The following is a 21,959-nucleotide window of genomic DNA, read 5'->3' as shown; positions in this document are numbered from 1 at the left end:
AGCCAACACCACGTTACCCGAGCCGCACCGGGGGTGGTGGTGTGGGGGTGTGTGTCGCGACATGAACGCGTGACGCCCGGCCCAAGGTGGGGGGGGGACGACTGCTGCTGCAAATATTTGGGACAACCGATAGGGGTTGGGGGGGGGGCCGTTGCGGGGCGGGCGGCGGCCGCAGGAGGGTGCTGCGGGCGCGGTGCGGTGCCGCAGAAGATGTCGGCGGGGCGGCGGCTGGCGGGGTGGCGGCGGCGGCTGCCGACGGGGTGGTGGCTCTCGGCGTGGTGGTGGTGTCTCCTGTGGGGCGGCGCGGGGGGTTACGTGGTGGTCAGCTCGGTGTCCTGGCCGCTGCCCGAGGGGGGGGCGGCGGCCGACGAGCTGCACAGCTCCTCCACCGAGGAGACCCTCCCCGCCTTGCTGGAGGAGACGGGCGGCCTCTGGAAGCAGAGCTACCCGGCCTCGGCTTACCGGGAGGATGCCGCCCTGGGCTCCGGGCCGGCGGCGAGACGGCCGGGGCAGGGGGCCGCCCCCTCCAGGATGTTCTCCTACCGACGGGAGGGCGGCGGGGCGGCGGGACGCGCCGGGACCGCCCGCTTCCTCGCCCGCTACAACACCTGGGGCTTCGTGGCTACGCGGGCCGCGCAAGGAAAGGTACGGTGCCCCCCTTCCGTTCCGTCCCCCCTGCCCCTCCCGCCCCTTCCCGGTTCCCACGGCCTGCCGCGGTCACCCGTGAGCTGCTAAGGAGCATCGACACCCCCTGTCGCCGGGAGCGACGTTGCGGTCTGTCCCGCCGGTGTCAGCAGCCACCAAATGGGTAAAAAGGGTAAAAAAAATGGGGAAAAGGGTAAAAACTCTGGGAAGAGAAATCCTGTTTGGAGTACTGTAAGGGAGGCACGTTAAAAACAAAAACAAAAACAAAAACATAAACACACCGAAGAGGCACAGAAAAAGCAAAGTCTTTAAGGCAGAGCCTGAGCGACAACGTTGGTTTTTTTGAAGGGAGGCTTTTTCACTCCCGGTAGCATCCCTGAGCCCGCTCCCGGCCACGCTGCCTGCCCCGGGGACTGAGCGGGGTCCGAGTCCCCCATGACTCCCCCGGGCTCTGGCTGTCACTGGCCAGCGGGAGAGAGGCATGAGGAGGAGGAGGAGGAAGAGGAGAGTCTGCTGGGCCACCACCAAATCTGTCCCTCCCGCAGCTGTCCAGTTATAACGGCTTAAAGGACCATTTCTCCATCAGAAGCATTAAGCAAAAATAGCTGGCCTGCACTGGAGAATCGGGGTCATTATTTTTCCCAGCTTTAACCTTTTTCCCCTTTTCAAATGAAAGGTTGGAATTAGGCACAGCATGTGATACCACTCAGACAAAAGAAGAAGAAAAAGGAGAAGAAAAACCAAGAAAATACCCAGCTTTAATCTTCTCTTGAAAGTATTCACAGATTAATTAACTTATAATTTAAAAAATAGACAAAGTTAGAAGCACATTAATCTTCAGAAAGCTTGGCTGAGTCAGTGGCAGTTTATGTTATTGTGAAAAACAAAGTAACAGCTTAAAAAAAGACACCATTAAATAAATATATATGTGCACACACGAGGCCTGTAATTCTACATCAGATTGTTGGAAATCCTGTTAAATCATATGATCTTAACTCTTCTGGTTTATGCTCTTGCCAGAAACCCTCAGTGGAATTACAGCCGTAATACAGTCTGCAGTTAGCTGTTTCTAGTTACAACACAGAGGTAATACAGAAAAATTGGATTCATAATAAAATTTGGAATTGATGAGGGGGATGTTGCTGCTCTGAATGCTAAGTTGTGCCGCCTGTGATCGCAATTCTTTTTGAGAATCCACTGTAACATAAACCAGGCATGACAGACTGAGCATTTTAGGCAATGAAAACATGGCCTGCGTTATTACTGACAGCTGCTTTTTTTTTTTTTTCATTGTAACTCTTAATAATAAACAAGTATTTTTAGTTTTTAAGTTAAGTTACGTAGCTTCATTAAAGCATTCCTTCTAAGGAATGCTAACAAGGACTGTTTATAAGCACTATAAGCATTAGAATTTTAAAGGCATATAAACATTAAAAATCAGAAAGCATGCAATCCAGGTAATAACATCATCCAGACTTTTCTTATTAACTATTCGTACTTAATTTGATTTTGCTGTAAAGGATTTACCAGTTACATTGAATTAATGTATTGACCGATAATTTTACTATTACTATTTAACATCTAATTGACCATGAGGAAAGAAATATCTGAAGACATAAAAAAACAGTCATTCATTAACTATCTGTCATTGTGATTTATAATGGGATGAAAAACTTGGTAGGAGTACAAATCACTATGGAGAATATTAAAGCCTGTCTCGACTGGGCAAGGGCATTTTTGCATGCGTTATATCCACTGCGTGTACGCGAGTCAGTGTATGGGAGAAAACTTGGCTCCCTGGTGTCCCTCCTCCGGCATGTGAGGAAGGTTTGCTCCAGCTGGCTTGCTGGCTGAGTCCCACCCCACATCCCCCCATAGCTGAGGTTGCTGCCCAGGCAGCAGAGCTGACAACCAGCTCGACTTTAAACACAACTCTAGCTAGAACCCTTTCCCCTCTCGCTTGGCAAACCACTGCAATCACGTTGCAAATCAAGGCCAAAAGGGGAGGCAAAATTAGCGTAAAAGCAGGCTGAATCAAGGCTAAATTAGGCTCTGTATCCTTTTGGCTTTGAGAAAAGGTTATCAGCACTGTTTTGGAATGAACATTGCTTGACGCTGATGGCATTGATTCTAATGCACTTAAACGTTTTTAATTTGGTGGAAGAGAAAATGTTCCCTATAGTGTCATGGACAGGACTGGAAAGAAGAAATAGAGGAGAGATCTGTTTCCACAGAAGCATGATAGATTTAATTTAGAAGAAAGTCTGTCTCATGGTGACAATGTAAAGTGGGAGACTGGGCGTTGCTGTCCTCTCTGCTAGAGACCTTGAGGGAATTCCCAACATTGTAAACCATCTATGTACAAAGTTGTAACCAGTTGCTTATTTGGATTTTGCAGATCCAAGGTATGCCCTATGGGAACTGTTTACTTCTCAGTGACGGTCCCGTCAATAATAGCACTGGAATCCCTTTCTTTTACGTGACGCCGAAGGATAACACTGTGGCAGATCTCCTGAAGAATCCTGTGGCTTCTCTGACCCTGCCAGAGGCAGACGGAAATTTCTGCAGGTAACAGAGTTTTATCTGTCCACTAGCACCCTCAGTGAGAACAGACTCCACAGAACAAAATGCTGGGTCCCACCTTCAGTGACCTGCATTTATTTTTGGCTCTCACCATCAGCTACAAGCTTCTCCTTAGGTTTGTTTTGCAGGAAGTTGCCCCAGTAAAGCATGGTAAAGCAAAGCAGAAATGTCACTGAAGTATATTGTAGTTTCAGCAGCTGCAGTGGCTTTCAGCTCGCACATTAACATACCTAAATTTTAACCTCTTCTTGGAGGTGCTAGATAAAATCTAGATGTTCAAGATCCCATTATGGGCCATGACGATCTAGTCAATGGAGTCCATATTATTTCAAGGGCTATCCAAGTCATGGTGAAGCAGACCCCCTTACTCTGCTGCCCAGCTCTGGAGGCCCTGCTGATTGCCTTGACAGGGCTTTCGCTCTCTAGGGTCTGTAAGGGGATCTCAGGCTCTCGGTTCACAAGTTATACAACTCAGGACCATGCCACTCAGTCTAATTTCCACCTCTTCAGAGGATACGATTAGATATGATATTGCCACAAAATTTTGGCACCTTGTATATCACAGTCAGTAAACAATTCCCCACATAAAGGAAGGCGGGTCTGAGATTTACTGATCTACAGCCAGCCCCAGGTTTGTCTCTCTTGAGATAGCAGTGAGTTGACTTCTTTCTTCCTAATCATGTGTACAATGAATAATTCCAGATCACTGAAGCTTTACATGTGTAAAATGTATGTATGTAGACTCAAAGATGATTCAATTTTCCCTCCATGCTTGTCTCCTTGAAAAACACGTATCTCTGCCATATGTTTGTTTACAGTCAAACAAGTGGCAAACTTGGCTGGGTCACCCTTGTGTGAAGCGTTATTGCCAAAGGCCTTTTTACGTGACAAGGTACACGACACCGAAATTGTGTCAGACAGGACTCTCTTACCAAAGCAGATCTTAGCTGATATTCCAAGGAGAGAGAGAAAAGAACTCGTAATTTCAGGCTGCTTCAGAAAGAAACAGGACTGAAAGTTTTTACCCCAATTTAAGGTCTTCTTTGGGGGAGAAGAGGTTTGTCTTAAGAACTGGATCCCAGATTTTCCCAGCTGGGGATTGCCTTGGGCATCATCCTTCCTCTCAAGCTGGGAACAGCACTGGAAAAAACAATGAATGGCAAATATGAATCACATTACTGTTGTACTTGCCCATAGCTGCCTCCAGAACATACTGTCTGTTTTCTTAAGTGTTATATGGCGGCAAAATGAAATGTTTCTTAGTCCTAAGCAGTACAAGTGATTTCGGGCTGACATCCTATTCCCAAGGAATGGAAGTCATGGCGTCCTCTTGCAATGTCAAACACCTAATAGGAAGCTTCTATCACAATATTTGTTAAGGTAATTCAGCTTTGAATGCTTGAGAAGGTCAACAGGGTGAAGTTAAGATCAGAATGGCTCTGCTTGTTCCTTAAAATTATTTCATTAAATATTTTGAATCAATAATTTCAAATTTAAGTAAATGTTAACAACAAAAGTTATTTTGTAACAGGCTAATGGAACTTATTGCTGCTTTCTAAGAGTTTTCATTCAATCAAATAGTAAGCTGAATATCTAGACCAAGTGGTTAAAAATGTATGTTAATCCCAATGCCCTAGCACCTACCCAATGCCCTGTTTTCAGAGTCTCAAGACTCAGAGCAGCTTTCATTGATGATAACTTCTGGTGTTGAGCACTTCTGAAAACTGCACACCTATTTAGGCACTTAAGTGTGGCCTTTCATCCCTGACTTTAAAAATCCACTCTTGAAAGACTTTGCCTTTTATGTTTCAGCAACATCACCACCTGTTTTACCTGTTTGGAAAGTGCCAGTTCACCAACAAAAGAGAAATGCTGCATGATTTATAGAAATATGAAATTCATATACATCACAACCCTTTGAGAATATATATTTGCTCTCTTTCTATTAAGTAACTATTAATTTCCAAACCACTACCCTTTTGTTTCGTGTGCCAGAAGGTGCTGCTGTTTGTCTTGCAGCCAGGGCAACCTGGATTCTGGCACTCGACTCTCTAGACCCCTGCACAGCCTGAGACTGTGCTCTCTGGCAAGAAGAGCTCTCTGGGCACCGCCAAGGAGCTAAACCTGGATTTTCAAGACAGCTTAGGCCAAACTAATTACCAGTTGTCACATCCCTACTCTCCCTCCCCACCACCAGTCTCATGGTGTGCCATGTCCTGCCCCTCCTCCATCAGCTCTGGACTTTGCCCGACCCTGAGTTAAAACATAAATCTGAAGAAAATTAACCCGATGATGAGAATAAGGTTTTCTGCCAGTCCTTTTCCCTTTCTTCCCATGGCCGTTGCTGCTCCTGGCCATGAAATCCCAGCTCCCCCCCCATCCCCCACTTCAGCTGACCATATGGTGGGACTATTTTAGCTCAGTAACCCAGCAGAAACCTCTTTCCTTTTCTTTTTTTGTTAGATTTCTACTGGGTTGGTAACTTGAATCAGTTCCCCAAAAGCCAGAGGACTGCAAAGGAGAGGGGACGGAAGAAGGTAGAGGAAAATAGGACATCCCCATTTTAGCATGTAACCGTACTCTAAATATTGAGCTTACTACTGAACTGAGTCCACAGATTCAGAGTCTGATCAGTGCTCCTTGCATTATTTATTTTGCTCTTATATTCAGTTTGTTTTTCATTATTTCTGGAGTTCTCATCTGGAACAGATGTTGGTTGGCATTAGTGCAAAGAACAAGCGATATGGGGAACGAGAAGCTGGGGCATTTGTTGAGCTGCAGTTTGTGTTTTTGACGATAGCTAGGAGAATGTGAGCAAGCTTTGGGGCTGTCTCACAGCCAGGACACATGTGGGCACCAGGACTTTAATTTCTTCTTTCCCTTTCCCCTGTAACCAGGGTCAGAAATGAATTTCCATTTTAACCTGTGGTTGATTTTCACATTTCAAACTAGCAATGTTTTAAACTGCAGCCCTGCAGAGTGTCCTACCGTTACCCCACAGAGAGGGAGGGCTTCTGCAGGCAGTCCCACAATGAAGAAAACCACAAGGGTGTCCGGACCCCACTGCCAGTGTGTGGGGTTGCTTGTCCCCATCACTGCTTGCAGAACTGGTGACAAGACCAGCTGGCAACCTCTGCCACCCAAGGGCAGCCCAGGCATCCCTTCAGGGTGGGCTCTACCTGCTGAGAAAGTCAGGCTGTGCCATGACTAGTGCCTAGCATCCTTCACGATGATCTCAAAGGTCCCTTCCAACCATGAAGATTCTGTGATTCTGTGGTGGCTCAGGTTTTGTATAGCAGGCTTCTTCCTCTTCTTTACTCACACTATATGACAGACAAGACCTTTTACTGTGAAAGACCTCAAGTCCTGCTAGTATTAGAAACATAGAATCATAGAATTGTCTAGGTTGGAAGGGACCTTTAAGATCATTTAGTCCAACCATCAACCTAACTCTGATAAAAAAACATCATTAAACCGTATCACTAAGCACTAAAGATGGCATCTGTATTAAGATGGTATCTATGGGATTTCCTTTGCAAAGTATCATTTATAGATGGTTGTAGTACCAAAAGTTCTCTCAGCCAAGGGCATCATTGTTTTGGTTTCAAAATAATTATACAAAATAGCTAAATGAATAATGCTCTACGTGAGAAAGTTCATGTCTTTGTATGCCAGCAATGCGTTTGTAGCTCGTTTTCATGTGGAATTGTATTAGAATTTCATTATTAACTTGCTCTGAGCTGAAAGAATTAAAATAAATGTGAAAGCTGGTCGATGCCGGTAGTCAGTGCTCCTGGGAGTATTTGGCGCTCTCCTGAAAAATGCTTCTGACCTATTGCACGCAAAAAGAAATCTCTGGCCTTTAGAAAGAAAACATAGCTGACATTTCAATAGTCTTCTTGTATCTAATGAGTATCAAGTGACTTGTGTACATGTACATCAGTTTGATATTAAATTTATTTAATAGTGAATTTCATTTGTTTTGTTTCAGAACAGACTCAAGTTTCAAACCATGACAATAAGTATTTTCACTTTCAGGGCTGTGAGGAATACAGAATGGCCTTTTTGGTGCTCCAGCCTTAATATTTAACCAGCTGGAGAGAAAATTTGAAAAGCCTAAACTGATAAGAGAAAAAACATTAAATAATGAAAGAAAGAGAGCTGCAAGGCATCTGAATAGGCACTAATTGCAAGACATTATAATGTTGCAGCTACAGTCTGGATTCCTCATCTCTGACCTAGAGACTGCCATTTCCCAGAGGGGGACGGGCTGCACTTCTCTGAGGAGGCTCTCAGATGGCCAGGCTACAGAAAGCATTAGTTAGTAACGACGCTGCATCCTATCTGAAGGCTAATAAATGGATAATAGAGGCAAGAAAAATTAAATGGTTCAGGGCTATAAATAGACTAAGCTGGCATGTCTATGCCACAGACAAGCTGAAAAGATTGAGTCCCATTCTTACAGCTTTCAGAGGGAGCAAGACGGAGCCCGACATTAAAGAATAGAGCAGCTATTGTTCTAAACGCTTTTCCCAAGGCACAGGCTGCTCAGAGGATCTCCCTTTCCAAGTAAGCTCCTGGGCCTGCCTCGCTACAGCTGCAGTCTGGAAAACAGGCAATTAATTTTAAACGTGTGTCACCTCCTTGACATCAGGTTCAGCACATTCATAGGGACCAACTGCAGCTTTCTTAGAGAAGGAGCAGTTACACGGCTGCCGTGAACTGGTTTTCACACAAAGGAAAAAGAAAAGCAGCAATGGGGTCAGTCTATGCATTTGTTTTCCTTTGCTCTTAGTTTGGAGGATGGTGTTTCAAATCCACACTGCAGACTCTGAATGATTTTGGGGGACCCAAGTTCCTCTCCTGGTTTATGGCCTGCATTGAGGTGGCTCCATCAGAGCCATTTTACCCACCATGCTCATCACTGCTTGAGGTAGCAGATTGGCACAACCAGGCAGACATCTTCAGTGGATATAAGCTGGCTCCATAGGTTTCCTAAACTCTGCATTGAAAAGGCAGATGGGAAGTGCTGAGCATCTCCAGCACTCCTGGATACCAGCAGGCTGTGGGAATAGGAGAGTAATTCGGTGGATTAGGGTCCCTGCCGGGTGGTTGATCAGCAGCGTGCATAAACCTCCAACTGCTTTCCTGGGCAATCCTGAGAGATTGCCATGGGTGGTAGGCATAACATTTGACATGTAAGTTGGCCATCCAATATATAGAATCATAGAATCGTCTAGATTGGAAGGGACATTTAAGATCATCGAGTCCAACCAACGCTGCCAAAACCACCACTAAACCATATCCCTAAACACTACGTCTACCCATCTTTTAAATACCTCCAGGGATGGCAATTCCACTACTTCCCTGGGCAGCCTGTTTCAGTGTTTGACAACACCTCCAGTGAAAAAATTTTTCCTAATCTCCATCCTAAATCTCCCCTGGCCTAACTTGAGGTCATAGCTACCCCTGGGTTTGTTGAGTCACAGTCTGTTAATACGAGGATGAATATAACAAAGAAATCTGGCACTGCATCTTCACGCAAAGATAAATGACGCACGCAGAAGACAAAGGCTGAATCGAGACATCCCTCAGTGTCTGAGATCCACCTCACAGTTTTGTGGCACAGACACATTTCCAGTTCTGGTATTTATATTGGCCTTTTTTAGTCATATGCAAATAATTATGTCAGTAGCTGTTCCTGAAAAATCTGTATTTAAAAAATCATGATGATACCAACTTAGAAAGTCAAACATGAAACCTACTATCATCATGACCCAATGCACACAATATAGCTCTAAATTACTCTTTTTTTCCTGTATTCTTAAATAACCAACTTCCCAAAATCCCTTTCTATTGAAGTAGTATGTATTTCTCTGACTCTGTTTACAGAAATAGTTGATGCTGTGATTCTTTTTTTTCCCCTTTGAATTGTCTATGGTTAAACTATATAAAAGTTTCCTGTCTGAAACATAGAATTCACCTAAAGAAGTGAGTTGTTATTGCCAATGAAAACAGACAAACAGGCTGACTTCACTTAACAAATTGTAATTAAACCATTTTCGGAAGGATTATCTTCTAGGAAGAGTGAAATTATTTGAGACCCAAAAACAGGCCTCCTATGAATACAGGCTCACTTGGATGCAGAGGAGCCATTGTACCAATACTCTTCAGCTCCCAAGCCTGACTTCAGATTCAGAACAGAAGACTGCTCTTCCAAAAGCAAAAGCAAAGATGTCTTTTAATGATCTTTGCTGGCTCTCAAACACGGCTGATAAAGAAATTCTTGTCAAAATCAGAGCAGGGCAGGGTAAAACTGCCCGGCCGAATCCAGCTGAAGGTCAGCAACAGCTTTCAGGTTATGAAATTGCTTTCAGCAGAGATTTTGTTTGACGTTTGTGGCATGCAGATTAGCAGCACCAATGCATTTTTTCTGCTTCAGAGGCTCCAGTAGTTAGTGGCGAGCAAATGAAATGTATGAGGAGTATAACTTGCTTTTCAAAATTAATCACATTAATGAATCAAAATTACAAGAACTTTAATTCTCTCAGGACACAGCATTTCCTCTCCTCCTTTCTGTGGATTTTAGGGCACAAGAAATTCTATCATGTATTGTATATACTAGAAAATACCTCTGAGTCTTCACCTCATGCCCAGTTTGGGGCTAGGGGAAGAGGAGCCCTGTGCAGGGTGACAGGATGCCTACCTTGTGTCCATGGGAGGTGGCAAGGATGAGCTGTTCCAGCAGCCTGTCACCACCTCCTAATTGCATGGCTTTGTATGGCTGCTGCTGCCACCATAGGAAGGTTAGGACGTGTGGAGACAGTCGTTATTGCCCTTATGCCACACGTGAGCTGCATGCTCTAAAGTAGAAAAAAAAAATGTAGGAAAACTGTTCTCTGGGGCTTTCTTCTTGGCTCTCTGACTCTCCTTTTCTGCAATAGGAGAAAGCTCTTTCTCAACATCTTTTCTCTTCCATTCTGCTCAGGAGGTAGAGGGGTAAAAGCAGTGCTTTCTCACAGGACAGGGAGAACTGTGTTCAGGGGAGATGGGGAGGATTTATGGATCCTAACAGGGAGGATGGAAGGTCCTGTCTTCTCAGGGGAGTGGAGGAGAAGGATAACAGCTTCTCTGTGGGAAAAGGAGGCTGGGGAAGAAGAAGAAGAAGAGATATTCCCCTCCATAGATGCCTGCTTCCTCTCCTAGTCCCTGGAGCATTAGCTGCCTTTCTCCTACTGATTCCTTCTTGGGAACACCTGGTTCTCCTTCCCAAATGCCTCCCAAACTCCTGTTTTGCCTTTACTGCTGATCTGTGCCAGATCTGTTTCACCTCACTAATGGACTGCTGAGGCTGAGAATTAAGATGATACCCCAGGGATAATTTTGGTCAGAAACCAGGAGACAGAGCATCACCAGTCAAAGCGGAGATCTCAACTGCAAAAAGGAATCCTAACAAAGTCCCAACTTCGTCACCTCGTGTGCCAATACAACCGCATCAGCCTGAATGGTTCATCAGATCTGGACTTGGCTAGTTGTTGTGTAGGAAGCTTCTAATTAAAGTCCAAGAGATGGCTAGTGTAGTAAACAATTTAATGAGTAGGTGGCACTCTTTACTCGGAACCACTCTTGAACCATGACCCAGAAAGTGCGGAAGTGGTACGCATTGAAAGAAGTGGGACGTGTTCATCAGCAGTGCGCTTCGTGGCATTGCATCGCTGTTGGGAAACTTATTTCTCTTGGACACAGGCTTCTCCTTAAGGTCAGTGAAGCTGGCACCTTTGTAAGTGGATGCAGCTCATGAGCTCATCTTACAGACTTGGAAGAGACAACTGGCTGGACTGGGTCAAACTCCGCATACCTAGTTTGCTCACTGCAAGCAGAGGAATGGAGACAATCAATTCTTGTCTCTTCGCAAATCAGATAAATAATTAAGATAATCTCTCTTAATGCACTATGTTCTTATAAAATGCACAAATAGAATCTTCTTCCATTTTAATCTGGCATCCCTCAATTTCTGCAACAAGGTGTATGTATTTTACGTAAGCATAAAAAAAATAAACATGTTCCCTATTGCTTGGTCTCCTTCCACAGTTCCCTGCTTTCTTTTCCCCTCATAGCCTTCAGGAATTCCTCTCCAGGGAGCCAGAGGACCTGATTCTGGTGAAGACAGGGCCTGAGAAGCCACCTTGGGTTTCCTGGACAGAGAGACAGTGTTACTGTCTCTCCCCCTGGCTCTGCCTCCCCCTCACCCCCAGTCAGCAGCGCACAAATGTTATATAAAGCTGCTCTTCCGCACCTACTTGTTCTTGTGCCAACGAAGATAAAAGGAACCCAAGGACTGAGAGCTGAGTATGCGTTTATTTATACAGAAGGCAAGAAATGACTAGCGAAAGCATGACTAGACCTCTACAGATGTGAGGGAGGAGGTATATAGTAAATATACCTATTTATCCCTGGTATAGCTTTATTATCTTTAGTAAAAATACGAGATTTATCCCTGGCTATATCCCTTTATTCCTAGGAAGCAAAGCCTGCATTTACATTAGTTGCACTGGTAACAGCACTGAAGATTCAAGACCTGTGGAGTTAGAAGTTGTAGCTGTAAGTTCAGTCATTTTTGATGGTTTAAAAAGTGTAAAAGTAATCATACATCATTAGGGAAATACTATGCCAAAAATGATGCTGAAACAGATTTACTTCAGAATATGAAGGGCTCCTTTGATAAAGAAAATACTAATGCTAACGTAAGATTAGAATACAAGGCTCCTGTTCTGAAACAGAAAACCCATGATAAGAGGCAGCGCTAAAAGCAAAGCCAACAAAGGAATAACAGAGCATACTGAACTTAAATGTATTATTGCCCTGTTCAGTTCTTCCAAAACTTCATCTAACATAATCTCAGCAAATAATTTGTTCACCTCATTTCCCAGAAAAATAAACTGACCCTCCAGAATATTATTCCAATATGTAAAATTCAGTTTGAATAACTTCTACTGGGAAGATAGTATTGTGTGTGTCGATCAGTGTAACACCGTGACTCACAAGTACATAGAGAAAACTGCAAACAGAAGAAGGAGCCAGGGAAAAAAAACAGAAATAAACCCATTCTGGACATGGATGTACAGTGTGTGGGTTTTGTTGTCAGCCAAATATGTGGAGAGCCGTTTTTCCTGTAAATCAAGGGAGAGTCACATCTGACACTAGTCCTATCAGACAAAAATGTCTCAGCAAAGGCAGGCAGGATTCATAGCTTAACCACAGCAACGTCAGGTCTATTGCCTACTCAAAATCAATGAGTATGCTTTTAGAATAAACATGTACTTGCACAAAAAGATCAAATAATTGTAATTTGAGAAGGTGTCAGACCAAAATCTCCCACTGTCCCTGATCACACCCAAATCTCTCACTTTGATCCGCTCTATGAGATGCAGACAGCCTTTAGTAACAATCCCTTTCTGATTCCCTCCTGAAAGTAATTTTCCCCCTGAAAGTAATTAACAACTCTTACCTAGGAGCTATGCCCAAGAAGGGCTCTTGCAAATACTCCTGCTTTTCCCAGCTCTTCAGTTGTTTTACGATACTGTTAGGCTGGGGAAGAAATGGTTTCATATACACAGATACACAGTTATTAGTTTAAAACGATCTTCTGAACTGAAATTTTGCTAGTGAGAAGTCCCTTCCCTTCTGTATTTTTAAGAATCAGCAAGTTAAATATATAAACTTACATAGAGGGTGTTGATACAGTATTAAGATTGAGCACAAAAGTTAACAACAGATGAGGAGATCACTTCAAATGGACTTTGGGACTGCTATCCAGGGCCAGCAGTTGCAAGAGTGTGAGTCTGCACTGTCCTGGCTGCTGGACGTGCAGACCCTCAGCCGACATCCTTTGTCAGCGGGATTCAGCTCCTCACTCTACAGCTGTATGCGCTGCATTCACCTATGTTTATTCATGTTTTGGTGGCTGAGCTTTTCGTTGGACCACAGGCACCGAATGGCCACACAACACCCAAAGTCTATGCAAAAGAAATGCCAGGAGCTATGGGTGTCCCCGGGAAATGGAGCTGTTTAGGGACAGGATGCTCTGAGGCCACTGTAAGCCAGCTGGGAAACCCCATCTTCGGCATGCCATAGGAGTTAGTGTTGAGGATCTACAGCGTGCCAAGCTGGCCATGGAGACAGGTTTGTACTCTGAATCCACACCAACAGGAATAAACCCAGTGCCAGGGTAGGGAATGCAGATTTTCAGGTACTCAGAACACCATTCATTTATTACTTCATAATAATAATAAAAAAAATGTACTAGAGAAAATTAGACCATTTTTTATTGATGTGAACAGAAAGTTTGAGCTTGATCCTTGGCAGGTGCCCTTCCTCCCTTGCAGAAAGCATGGTAGAAGAAAAAGAGGATGAGTGGAGTTTGTCCAGAGGTTGTTAAGCTGAACACACCCTTCAGACAACTGCTGCTCCAGGATGCTGAAAAAACATCTCAGAGATGATATGAACTGCAAATGGCTCTTTGGAGCTCAGGCTACAGACGGTGCCAAGTGCTTACTGGGCATAGCTGCGTATCAATCAGCCCCCCATACTTCCTTGCCTATCTCTGTTCATGGCCCTATCTATAAAAGCAAATACTTCACCCAGTGGGCTACACAGCCTTTCATAACCATCTGCGGGGAATCTGCAGGTGTTAAATTAGCTGCAGGAGGATGCCCATATGTTTCCTGCATGCAACAGACACATATTGAGAATTATTACCAAAAAAAAAAAAAAAAAAAAAAGCCATTGCAGATTGCACACAGTTAAGGCTAAAGGGCTCAAACAAAGATCTTTAAGTAAAATTGCACACAGATGAGATGTAATTTACTGTGATTTGCAGCTTCAGATTAAAACACAGAGAAGAAGAAATGCAGTCTTCGTTTCCTAATGTGGTTTTTTGGGCTTATGTTCTTCTGTGGGGAGACAGTCCCTGTGAGATACTGAGCAGTCTCAAACTGCTGGCAGTGGGACTTGGGGCTGCTCAGCACTTGCCAGAATCAGGCCTTTGCAATCATTTCATACAACCTTCTTTTTACGACTGGTCAATTTACTTATGATTTATATCCTTGTATTGTATATGTCAGAGTCAGCAGTTGCCCCGCAGCCAGTAATGGGAGTTATTTATTATTACTGTACAGAAAGAGCCAAAAAGCAACAAGTACCTTCCCTGTCTGGGTCTGAAGGATGAAGGCAGTTGGAGAATATTTTTTAATAGACCTTACTTGTCTCTTTGGTGTAAAGCAGCTGAAAGATGGGTGAAAATGAACAAGGATTGAGTTTCTAGGCTAGGTACAAGGAAAAGACCTTATGTTTTACACAAAAATACACATGTGCATGCTTGTTTTGTAGCATAGGCACAGAGTGACCATATCACTAGTTCTCTTCAGAATCCTGAATTCAGGTCTGTACATATGTTTGGGAAAACTGCCATTTTCACCGTTTTTTACAATCTCAAATATATTGATCCAGTTTTTAAGAGCATAAGATTAAGGAAATCTTTACAGCTGAGATCTGTTTCAGTTGAGTTTTCCTTCAAGAGCTCCCCCCAAAATGTTGTAGCTGCATTTAGAAAAGACCTGCAAGGCTTGACAAAATACTGAAGCTTTTCACATGCAAGCAGGAATTAATATTTCTCCGAAACCTTTAACAAAGAAAACAAGTTATTACACATGAGCATTTTTCTCTGTGCACAGAAAAAATGTAATTGATCCGGAGGATCCAAGGTGTGCCAGGCTGACTCTCACGGGACAGATGGTTACGGTGCCTCCGGAGGAAGTGGAATTTGCCAAGCAAGCAATGTTTTCCAGGTCTGTATGTAACAGGCACGTAGCAGAATGCAACCCACAAGTTTGAGACAAATATGTAGCCATTTGGTATGGAAGATCTGAGAAGTAACAAGCCCGATCTTTACTTTGGAGCCACGCAGCATGTTGGCTCCTGTGTGGCTTGGAACGACAGGCAGAGCTGTGCGACCTCCTTTTAACTCTTGAGGTCATGAAATATGGAAATGCAATTAGCCAGTGTTGGACTCCGGTAAAGCACGTGGTTTATAATCTGAGGGTTATGAACATATTTCACCTGGCTCCGAGGAGAGATTCCGTAAATCCAGGGTGTACTTGTTCCCTTTAATGATTTTTCCCCACCTTAGGACAGGTAGTGCTCTTCAGCCACAGCCCCCCACCCAGAGACACAGCAGAGTGCTGCTGCCTTTGGGCTTACACCTATTTGCAGGGTGGAGCTTACGGGTTGTATTGCCTCTCCTGACGTACCATGACAACTGTTTCCAAGGCCGTAATACTTACAGAACAGTCTCCTTTGAACACAGGTGAGCACAACCCTGACAGACATGCACACACCCAGGGTGTGCCCCCATGCCTTTCAGTGGGTCTTCAGAATAACAGGCGTGAAAAGCCCGAACATTACTTAGCTGGGTCACACACCTCCCACACAGGCTGCCCGAGATGGTCCTCCAGGCGCACCCTGCCTGGTCAATCAAATACTGCTGGGAAACTGGGATGAACTGGGATCCAAACAGCCCAGAGGCAATAATCTCTGTGGTCTGCTGGAAGGAGTTAGGGTGGTACTCTAACGCCATCAATAGCAAAAATGGGACCAGAGATGGACGAGGGCTATATTGGCACACAAGCCTTTTTTACAGACTTTGCAGAAATCAGACTCCTACATGAGCCAAAGTCCACTGGTGCCTCAGCAGCGGATGCTCCACTGTCAGGGAGCAAAAGCCAGATGGACATGGTGAGGGCTGCCGGGGCTCACCCATCCAACGCCAGCAGTAGCTGGAGCCACTTCCCAACACCACAGTCATGGGTGCTCAAAGGGACAGCTCAGAAAATGGTGGCAAACCCCAGCTGAAGCCAGAGGTTGCCAAACCAACCGTCTGGTTGGGTCTGCCCCGACTTGCACCGCTTCCCTCACGCTCCTGTGAAGTCTGCAGCTTGAGCTGCTGTGTCTGCTCCCTGCACCGCTGCCGAGCATCCCACAGCATCCTCTGTAGATGCACTTGCTGGGGCTTGGGGACCAGAGGTCTGCACCCAGTATTGCTGGTGGGGAGGATCTCTTCAAGCTAGTTGTAAAAGCAGGGCCAAGAAATGAGACAGAAATAGAGGACGAGAAGACTAGCAGGCAGCAGCTCGAAGAGGCTGTGCTCTGCCTGCTAGCCAGTTTCATTAGCTCTCTGGCTGTACCACAACAACTGCTACTGAAGATGTAGTATTTTCAGAACACCTTTTCCTTTGAACAGATACAAGCACAACCCTGACGCACTTCCAGAAAATCTCCTCTAGTTTTTTTTTTCACTTGGAGACCAAACAACGTCTGCCTTCAGAGACGGGGTTCTGCAAGGGGGGAAGGAAGGTGGTGCTCGCTGGCTGCCTTCCTTGCAGTTCTCGCCAGACTGGGGTGTGGAGGATCATAAACCTTGCTGCAAGGCAGGGCAAAAAAGATGAATGGTGGTGGTTCTCAGATCTCAGGTTTCACCCTGGCTGAGCACACTAGACTGAAGGAAAAAAAAAAAACAGACTGTGCATATGCTTCGGCACATCTTTTAAAGTTGGTTTTTTTTTTTCCTCTTCTTTTCTTTGTCTTTCCAGGCACCCGGTGGTAAGAAAGTGGCCTCGCAGCTATGAATGGTTCTTCATGAAAATGAACATTGAGCACATCTGGCTTCAAAGCTGGTATGGAGAAGTTTCTGCCGTTGCAGTAGAGGAGTATTTAAAAGCAGTTCCAAGTAAAGGATGATTGAATGGGCTTTGAGATAGAGATCTTCTGAGTTTCCTTTCCAAACACTTTTAAAATTTCATCCTGGATGGTTACTTTACAGTGATTTTTTTTTCCCCCCAAAGGCTTCAAAATAGCCCTGTTTTACAGGGAGCAGAGTGAAAATAAACTGACACAGACTTTCAAATTATAAAGGAGAGGTGGATACTAGCCCTACCCTGCAATGTACAAACGTGTCATTTCAAACAAGCAATGCATCATTTTGAACGCTGCTTAAAACCACTTTGTATCTGTTTGTTTTGACTTTTATTGCTGTGCACCCACAGGGAAACTACAGTATGTGCTAAATATAATGTTCTGATTTACAGAAAAAGCAAATTGCCTATTCAGAACCCTCTATGTATTGTGGAGATATTACTGCTGCTTAGTCTCTCTTGGTTCGTAAGTACTCTAAGATAAACTTAATAGCTGCAACTTTAGATATTTACGTTTTTAAAAAAGTATTTTGCTAAGCTGTCCTCACTTGCTAGATTATATTGTCTACATGTGTTTTTCCCTAATTATCTAATTTCATATTTCACTTGGAAATTGAGTGGAAATTATCTCTTTTAGTAGAAAAAAAATGCAAGCAGCTCAAACAACACGCCTCCTGTATAACTTGTCTCTTACTAACACAAAGCTGGTTAAACACGTTAAGGGCCCAAACCAAATCAGCCCCACAAGGATCATCCCAATGCAAGTATAAACATTCTTGTAAAAATAATTTAAGTAAATGTTCTCGGCTAACCTATTCCTTTTATGAGACAGGAAAAGTATTTTTAATAGCCTGTAGTCTCTATTTTTTTGCATCCCTTCTCCAGCCGCTGCTATATTTTTAACTCATTTGTGCAAATGATTTTCGTAAACCACCACTATCTTGTTTAGAGGTGGAGCCAGTCCCTTAACTCTGTTTCCTCATCAAGTTTTAAAGGGCCTGCTCATGCATTTATTTTTTAAAGAAGCCTAAAGATAGGTAGGTATTTCAGGCCGTGAAAAATTCATTTTCTGAGCGTGGAAAGAGCAAACTTTGTACAAATTTATTTTGGCATCTCATATGATAATATTAAAAGAGTTCAAAAGTATTTTATTCACCTTCAGCCCTTTCTCTAGATGTCCTGGTAAACTTATTTTGCAGTTCCTAAGGGCATCAGAGTAAGACAGGTCCCATGGCTGACCTGCCAAGTCAGTACACAGTTTGCAAATTATATGGCTGCTCTCCCCGTTGCATTAAGAAAGAGACACATTGAGATGGGGTTTCTGTGCCTGTGGGGCACAGATGCCTCCAGCATCCCTGGGAGGGCACCCGAGCTCTGGATGCCAGCCTGAGCCTGGGTCCTGGCTGAGTGACCTGAGCTCGTACAGGTTAATCCTCGGGCAGAGCTCAGAGGCAGCTGCATGAGCTCTGACCAGCTGGAAGCCAATTAAGTGCAGCTGAGCTTATTTTGGTTCAGGCATGGAGAGAAGGATTCATTCCCGGAGCGGAGCTGGGCACCATGCTGGTTTAACTACCAGGGGTTGCTTAGCCCTTCAAGGCTCCGGGCATCGCTACCATTCCTGATATTCTGTAAGAATCGAAGACAAATGCAGGGGAAAAACGTTGTTAAGACACTTAAAAGCATTTTTTTTCTTGTCTTATTGCCAGAGACTCTGTTAGCAGTGCAGGTCTTTTGCAGAGGTAATTACGCAAAAGGAGGAAGTGTCCTGCCTCAATCCATTTCCTTTTTTTTTCTTTTTTTTTGGCAGATGAGCAGCATTTTCCCACTTGAGTTTGCCCTCGAGTCTTGCACTTCAGTGTAGTACTGAAGCAAAACGGCCCATTCTGTACAGATTTATAGAATACCACCAAGTGAAATCCTCCTTGATTCATATCATATGGAGATCTTTGTCCACTATGGATTTGATACTTTGCCCATTAGGATTAACGGGACTTTTAGAACTGAGTTGAAGAGGCAGAGCACTAGACCCTGTAAGGGAATCTCCACAGGTCTAACATTTCTGTGCGACTTTAATTACATGCTTCGATATTCCAGTTCACTACTATTCCCAGAGAGACCTGAACTGCCTATTCTCTCCCCTGCCCCTCAACACACAGAGATGAATCAAATCCAGCGTACAAGTTTAATGTTTAAACAAGAAGAGAGGAAGAATTTTAGAAATGCTGCTGCTACTGTACTCTCGATTTCACTTACCTCCTTAGACAGCCTGGTAACAGTGCCACGGTCCTAGGTCCTATCTGTTAAGTTATGAACACTCTTGCCTTAAAGCAGTAAGGGGTTGTATCAACAATGTTCAGTAGAGCTTGAAGTGTTTAAGAAGTTAGTGTGCACTAAGGAAGGTTTTGAATTTACAATGCCCTGCTTGCTATCGGCTGTCTTCCTGCACGTCTAGATTAATTGGAGTAGCTTCTGTATTGTAAATTGACACATTCATCAAGAAGCTTTTCTATATGGACCTGCCGGGAGGCTCTTGACAGAACCTCAAAACATGAAATGGCGAGGGCATGTAAAGTGACAAAAGGGGCTTTATGAAGAAATGCCATCTTAAATCACCTATTCTCATTTCAGGCTTCCTTCTCCCGAGGAATAGCTACAATAAATGCCCTTGAAAGTCTGTAGAAATTCATCAGAAATATGACCTGCAGGTTTTGAGTGGAATTTTCTGGAGAAAAAAAAAGGGGGAGGAGATGGTAGTTTGCTTAATTAGGTTTTCCATTATTAATTATATACTACTTCCATTTTTTTCTTTAAACTGACAAATGTCTCAAATGATATTGTTCATCACGTGTAAGTGATGTTTGTTAAAGCTTTTAACCCAAAGAGTGTTACTGAGATATCATAATAAAATCATAGTTCCTTGGGACTGTAAAGGGTCTGATCTTGCTTCAGTTCAAGTCAATAGCAAAAATCCTACTTATTTGTGCTTTAACAAATAAGCATTTTTATCAAAGAACTTAATAAGCCCTTATGAATTTATTAAGCATTTCCACTAGCTGATGTGTAATTTATTTCCATGTGTTCTGTATTTTAGTTATTTCTGTAGCTTCTCCCAAAAAGCTTGTTGTGCAACGTGTATTATTTAAAACGTCAACTGTGGTTTTGCAATATTTAAGAGATGCATTTAGTCATGTCTGTATACTTGCTGAAAAAAAGGAAGACAAAGTTCTAAACTTGGGTTCTCACTTTTTGCTAATTTGTGCAAACGTAATGCATGTACAGGATTTAAGCACAGCTAACTTGAACTGCTGTTCTTATTTAACCAAAGAATGCTCCGTTTCTGATGAAATTTTCATCACTTTGGTGGATGAAATGCATCCTGTCTTGTTTCTGGATGTGTATAGCAATTTGCAATGTATTTTGATTTCTAAAGATACTGAATGTTGTTAACAAAATGCCTATCGAGAAGAAATAAATACAAATAAAACAAATTTCAAAGTGGAAGCTGCAGTTAGAATATTCTTGAATCTGCAATACAGCATTAGCCAGAGTAACTGACCTTTCGCTGACAGCCATTAGAATTTCTATCTGATCTGAATATCTTCTTTTTTTTTTTTTTCCAGTTTTTCTGAACCAAGCTAATTTCTGAATATCTGAATATCTGCTGCTTTTTTTTTTTTTTTTTTTTCAGTTTTTCTGAACCAAGCTAATTTCCCTCAAAATCCTTCTGGGATCTGAGACTCAGATCTGCTGTGGTACAGCCTCACTTTTCTCTGGGGAGAAAAGTCTAGTCAAGCACCTTTTATCTTTCCTTCGTCTTCTCATTACTGTCAGATTTGCTTTCACCGTGGCAGTTAAATGTCACTCTTAACAACGTTTGCTCTTCTTTTCTGCACGTGGGGACTGAGCACTCACCTCTCAGGTGTGCATTAATAGTGTTTTGGAAGTTTCCTCAGTGTTACTTCTTCCCTTGCTAGCCTTGCTCTTACAAGTTCTTGTTACAGCTTGTTCACCACTCTCTGCTTTCCTCCGGCACATTTTTTTAAGCCAGGGCTGACAACTTACCTTTTCATCTTGCTTTCCCGCACCATCTCCTTTCAACAAAATTCAAGCTCTCCCACTAAAATTCCCACTTCATATCTGATAAAGGTTATAGGAAACAGCCTGTGTTTCCTATTTACGCCTTACAGCCTTTGTCTTGCCACTGGTTGGACTGCATTCGCTGTGAGGACCGTGACAAGTTTCCTAACCTGTACAAATCACAGTCAACATCGGTTTCCTATTTCCAGCGACTCCATATTCTTAAAAGAACATTTCCTGCAGCTGTTATTTTCCTTTGTACTAACCCTTTTTACTTTTGTCCCGTTTCCGGAGTGATGTCTATTCTGATTACACTAAGTGTCTTTCACTTTTTTAATTTTTTTGTAACCAAAAATTTCTCATTTGAACATCATTTTTTGACTCACTAAAGTACTCTCACTTTTTTTTGATCTGCTTTTTGCCAGACACTGAATTCGTGCTCCTTCTGAATTGCCTGTCACTTGCCATCCTTCAACATGGCTCGGCCTTTACCTGCCTCTACTCTGCCACCACCTCCATGTGCCCTCTCCCATCCAACATTCTCCTGCTCCTTATCCTCTTTTTCCTGTTTTTTTCTTCATTAACTCTAGTTTTAATGTGTTGTTCCCACAGCTTCCCATTCCTTCTCCACAGTCCCTTCCACATTACTTTGTCTGCCCAGTCTTGGCTGTCTTCTTGATTTTGCTGCTTTAATCTTGTTGTCACAATGCTCAGTGCCTTTGGAGAGAGTCCTAACGCTGTCGGGTACTTTGGGAGAATGCTAAAGAGTTACTTTAAAGACTACTTTGGGTTTGAAATTCATTTATTTCTTTATTTATTTACCCATCTATCTATTAGTTTATTTGAACACCGTCTCTGAAACAGAAATAGGAACATACTGGCCTTGGTGCCAACCCAGGATAGGGC

At 43.5% G+C, this 21,959-nt stretch overlaps 1 protein-coding gene across 1 annotated transcript; it reads left to right on the top strand.

The window, feature by feature from the left end:
* Window positions 1–210: 210 nt before the first annotated feature.
* On the top strand, window positions 211–17,022 carry CREG2 (cellular repressor of E1A stimulated genes 2). The gene is made up of 4 exons (XM_074156793.1): window positions 211–645; window positions 3,044–3,213; window positions 14,961–15,074; window positions 16,875–17,022. Exons 1-4 carry the CDS (start codon window positions 211–213, stop codon window positions 17,020–17,022), a joined length of 867 nt encoding a protein of 288 aa, XP_074012894.1.
* The last annotated feature ends 4,937 nt before the right edge of the window (window positions 17,023–21,959 follow it).

This window comes from Numenius arquata, chromosome 1 (genome assembly GCF_964106895.1).
Source record: "Numenius arquata chromosome 1, bNumArq3.hap1.1, whole genome shotgun sequence".
NCBI classification, from domain to species: Eukaryota; Metazoa; Chordata; class Aves; order Charadriiformes; family Scolopacidae; genus Numenius; species Numenius arquata.
The sequence above is the reverse complement of the archived record's forward strand: the minus strand, read 5'-3'. Positions and strand labels throughout refer to the sequence as shown.

Coding starts and splice junctions, on each gene's coding strand:
- CREG2 (XM_074156793.1), top strand. CDS start 211: ATGTCGGCGGGGCGGCGGCTGGCGGGGTGGCGGCGGCGGCTGCCGACG. Junction 646..3,043: donor CGCGGGCCGCGCAAGGAAAG/GTACGGTGCCCC, acceptor TGGATTTTGCAG/ATCCAAGGTATGCCCTATGG. Junction 3,214..14,960: donor GCAGACGGAAATTTCTGCAG/GTAACAGAGTTT, acceptor CTCTGTGCACAG/AAAAAATGTAATTGATCCGG.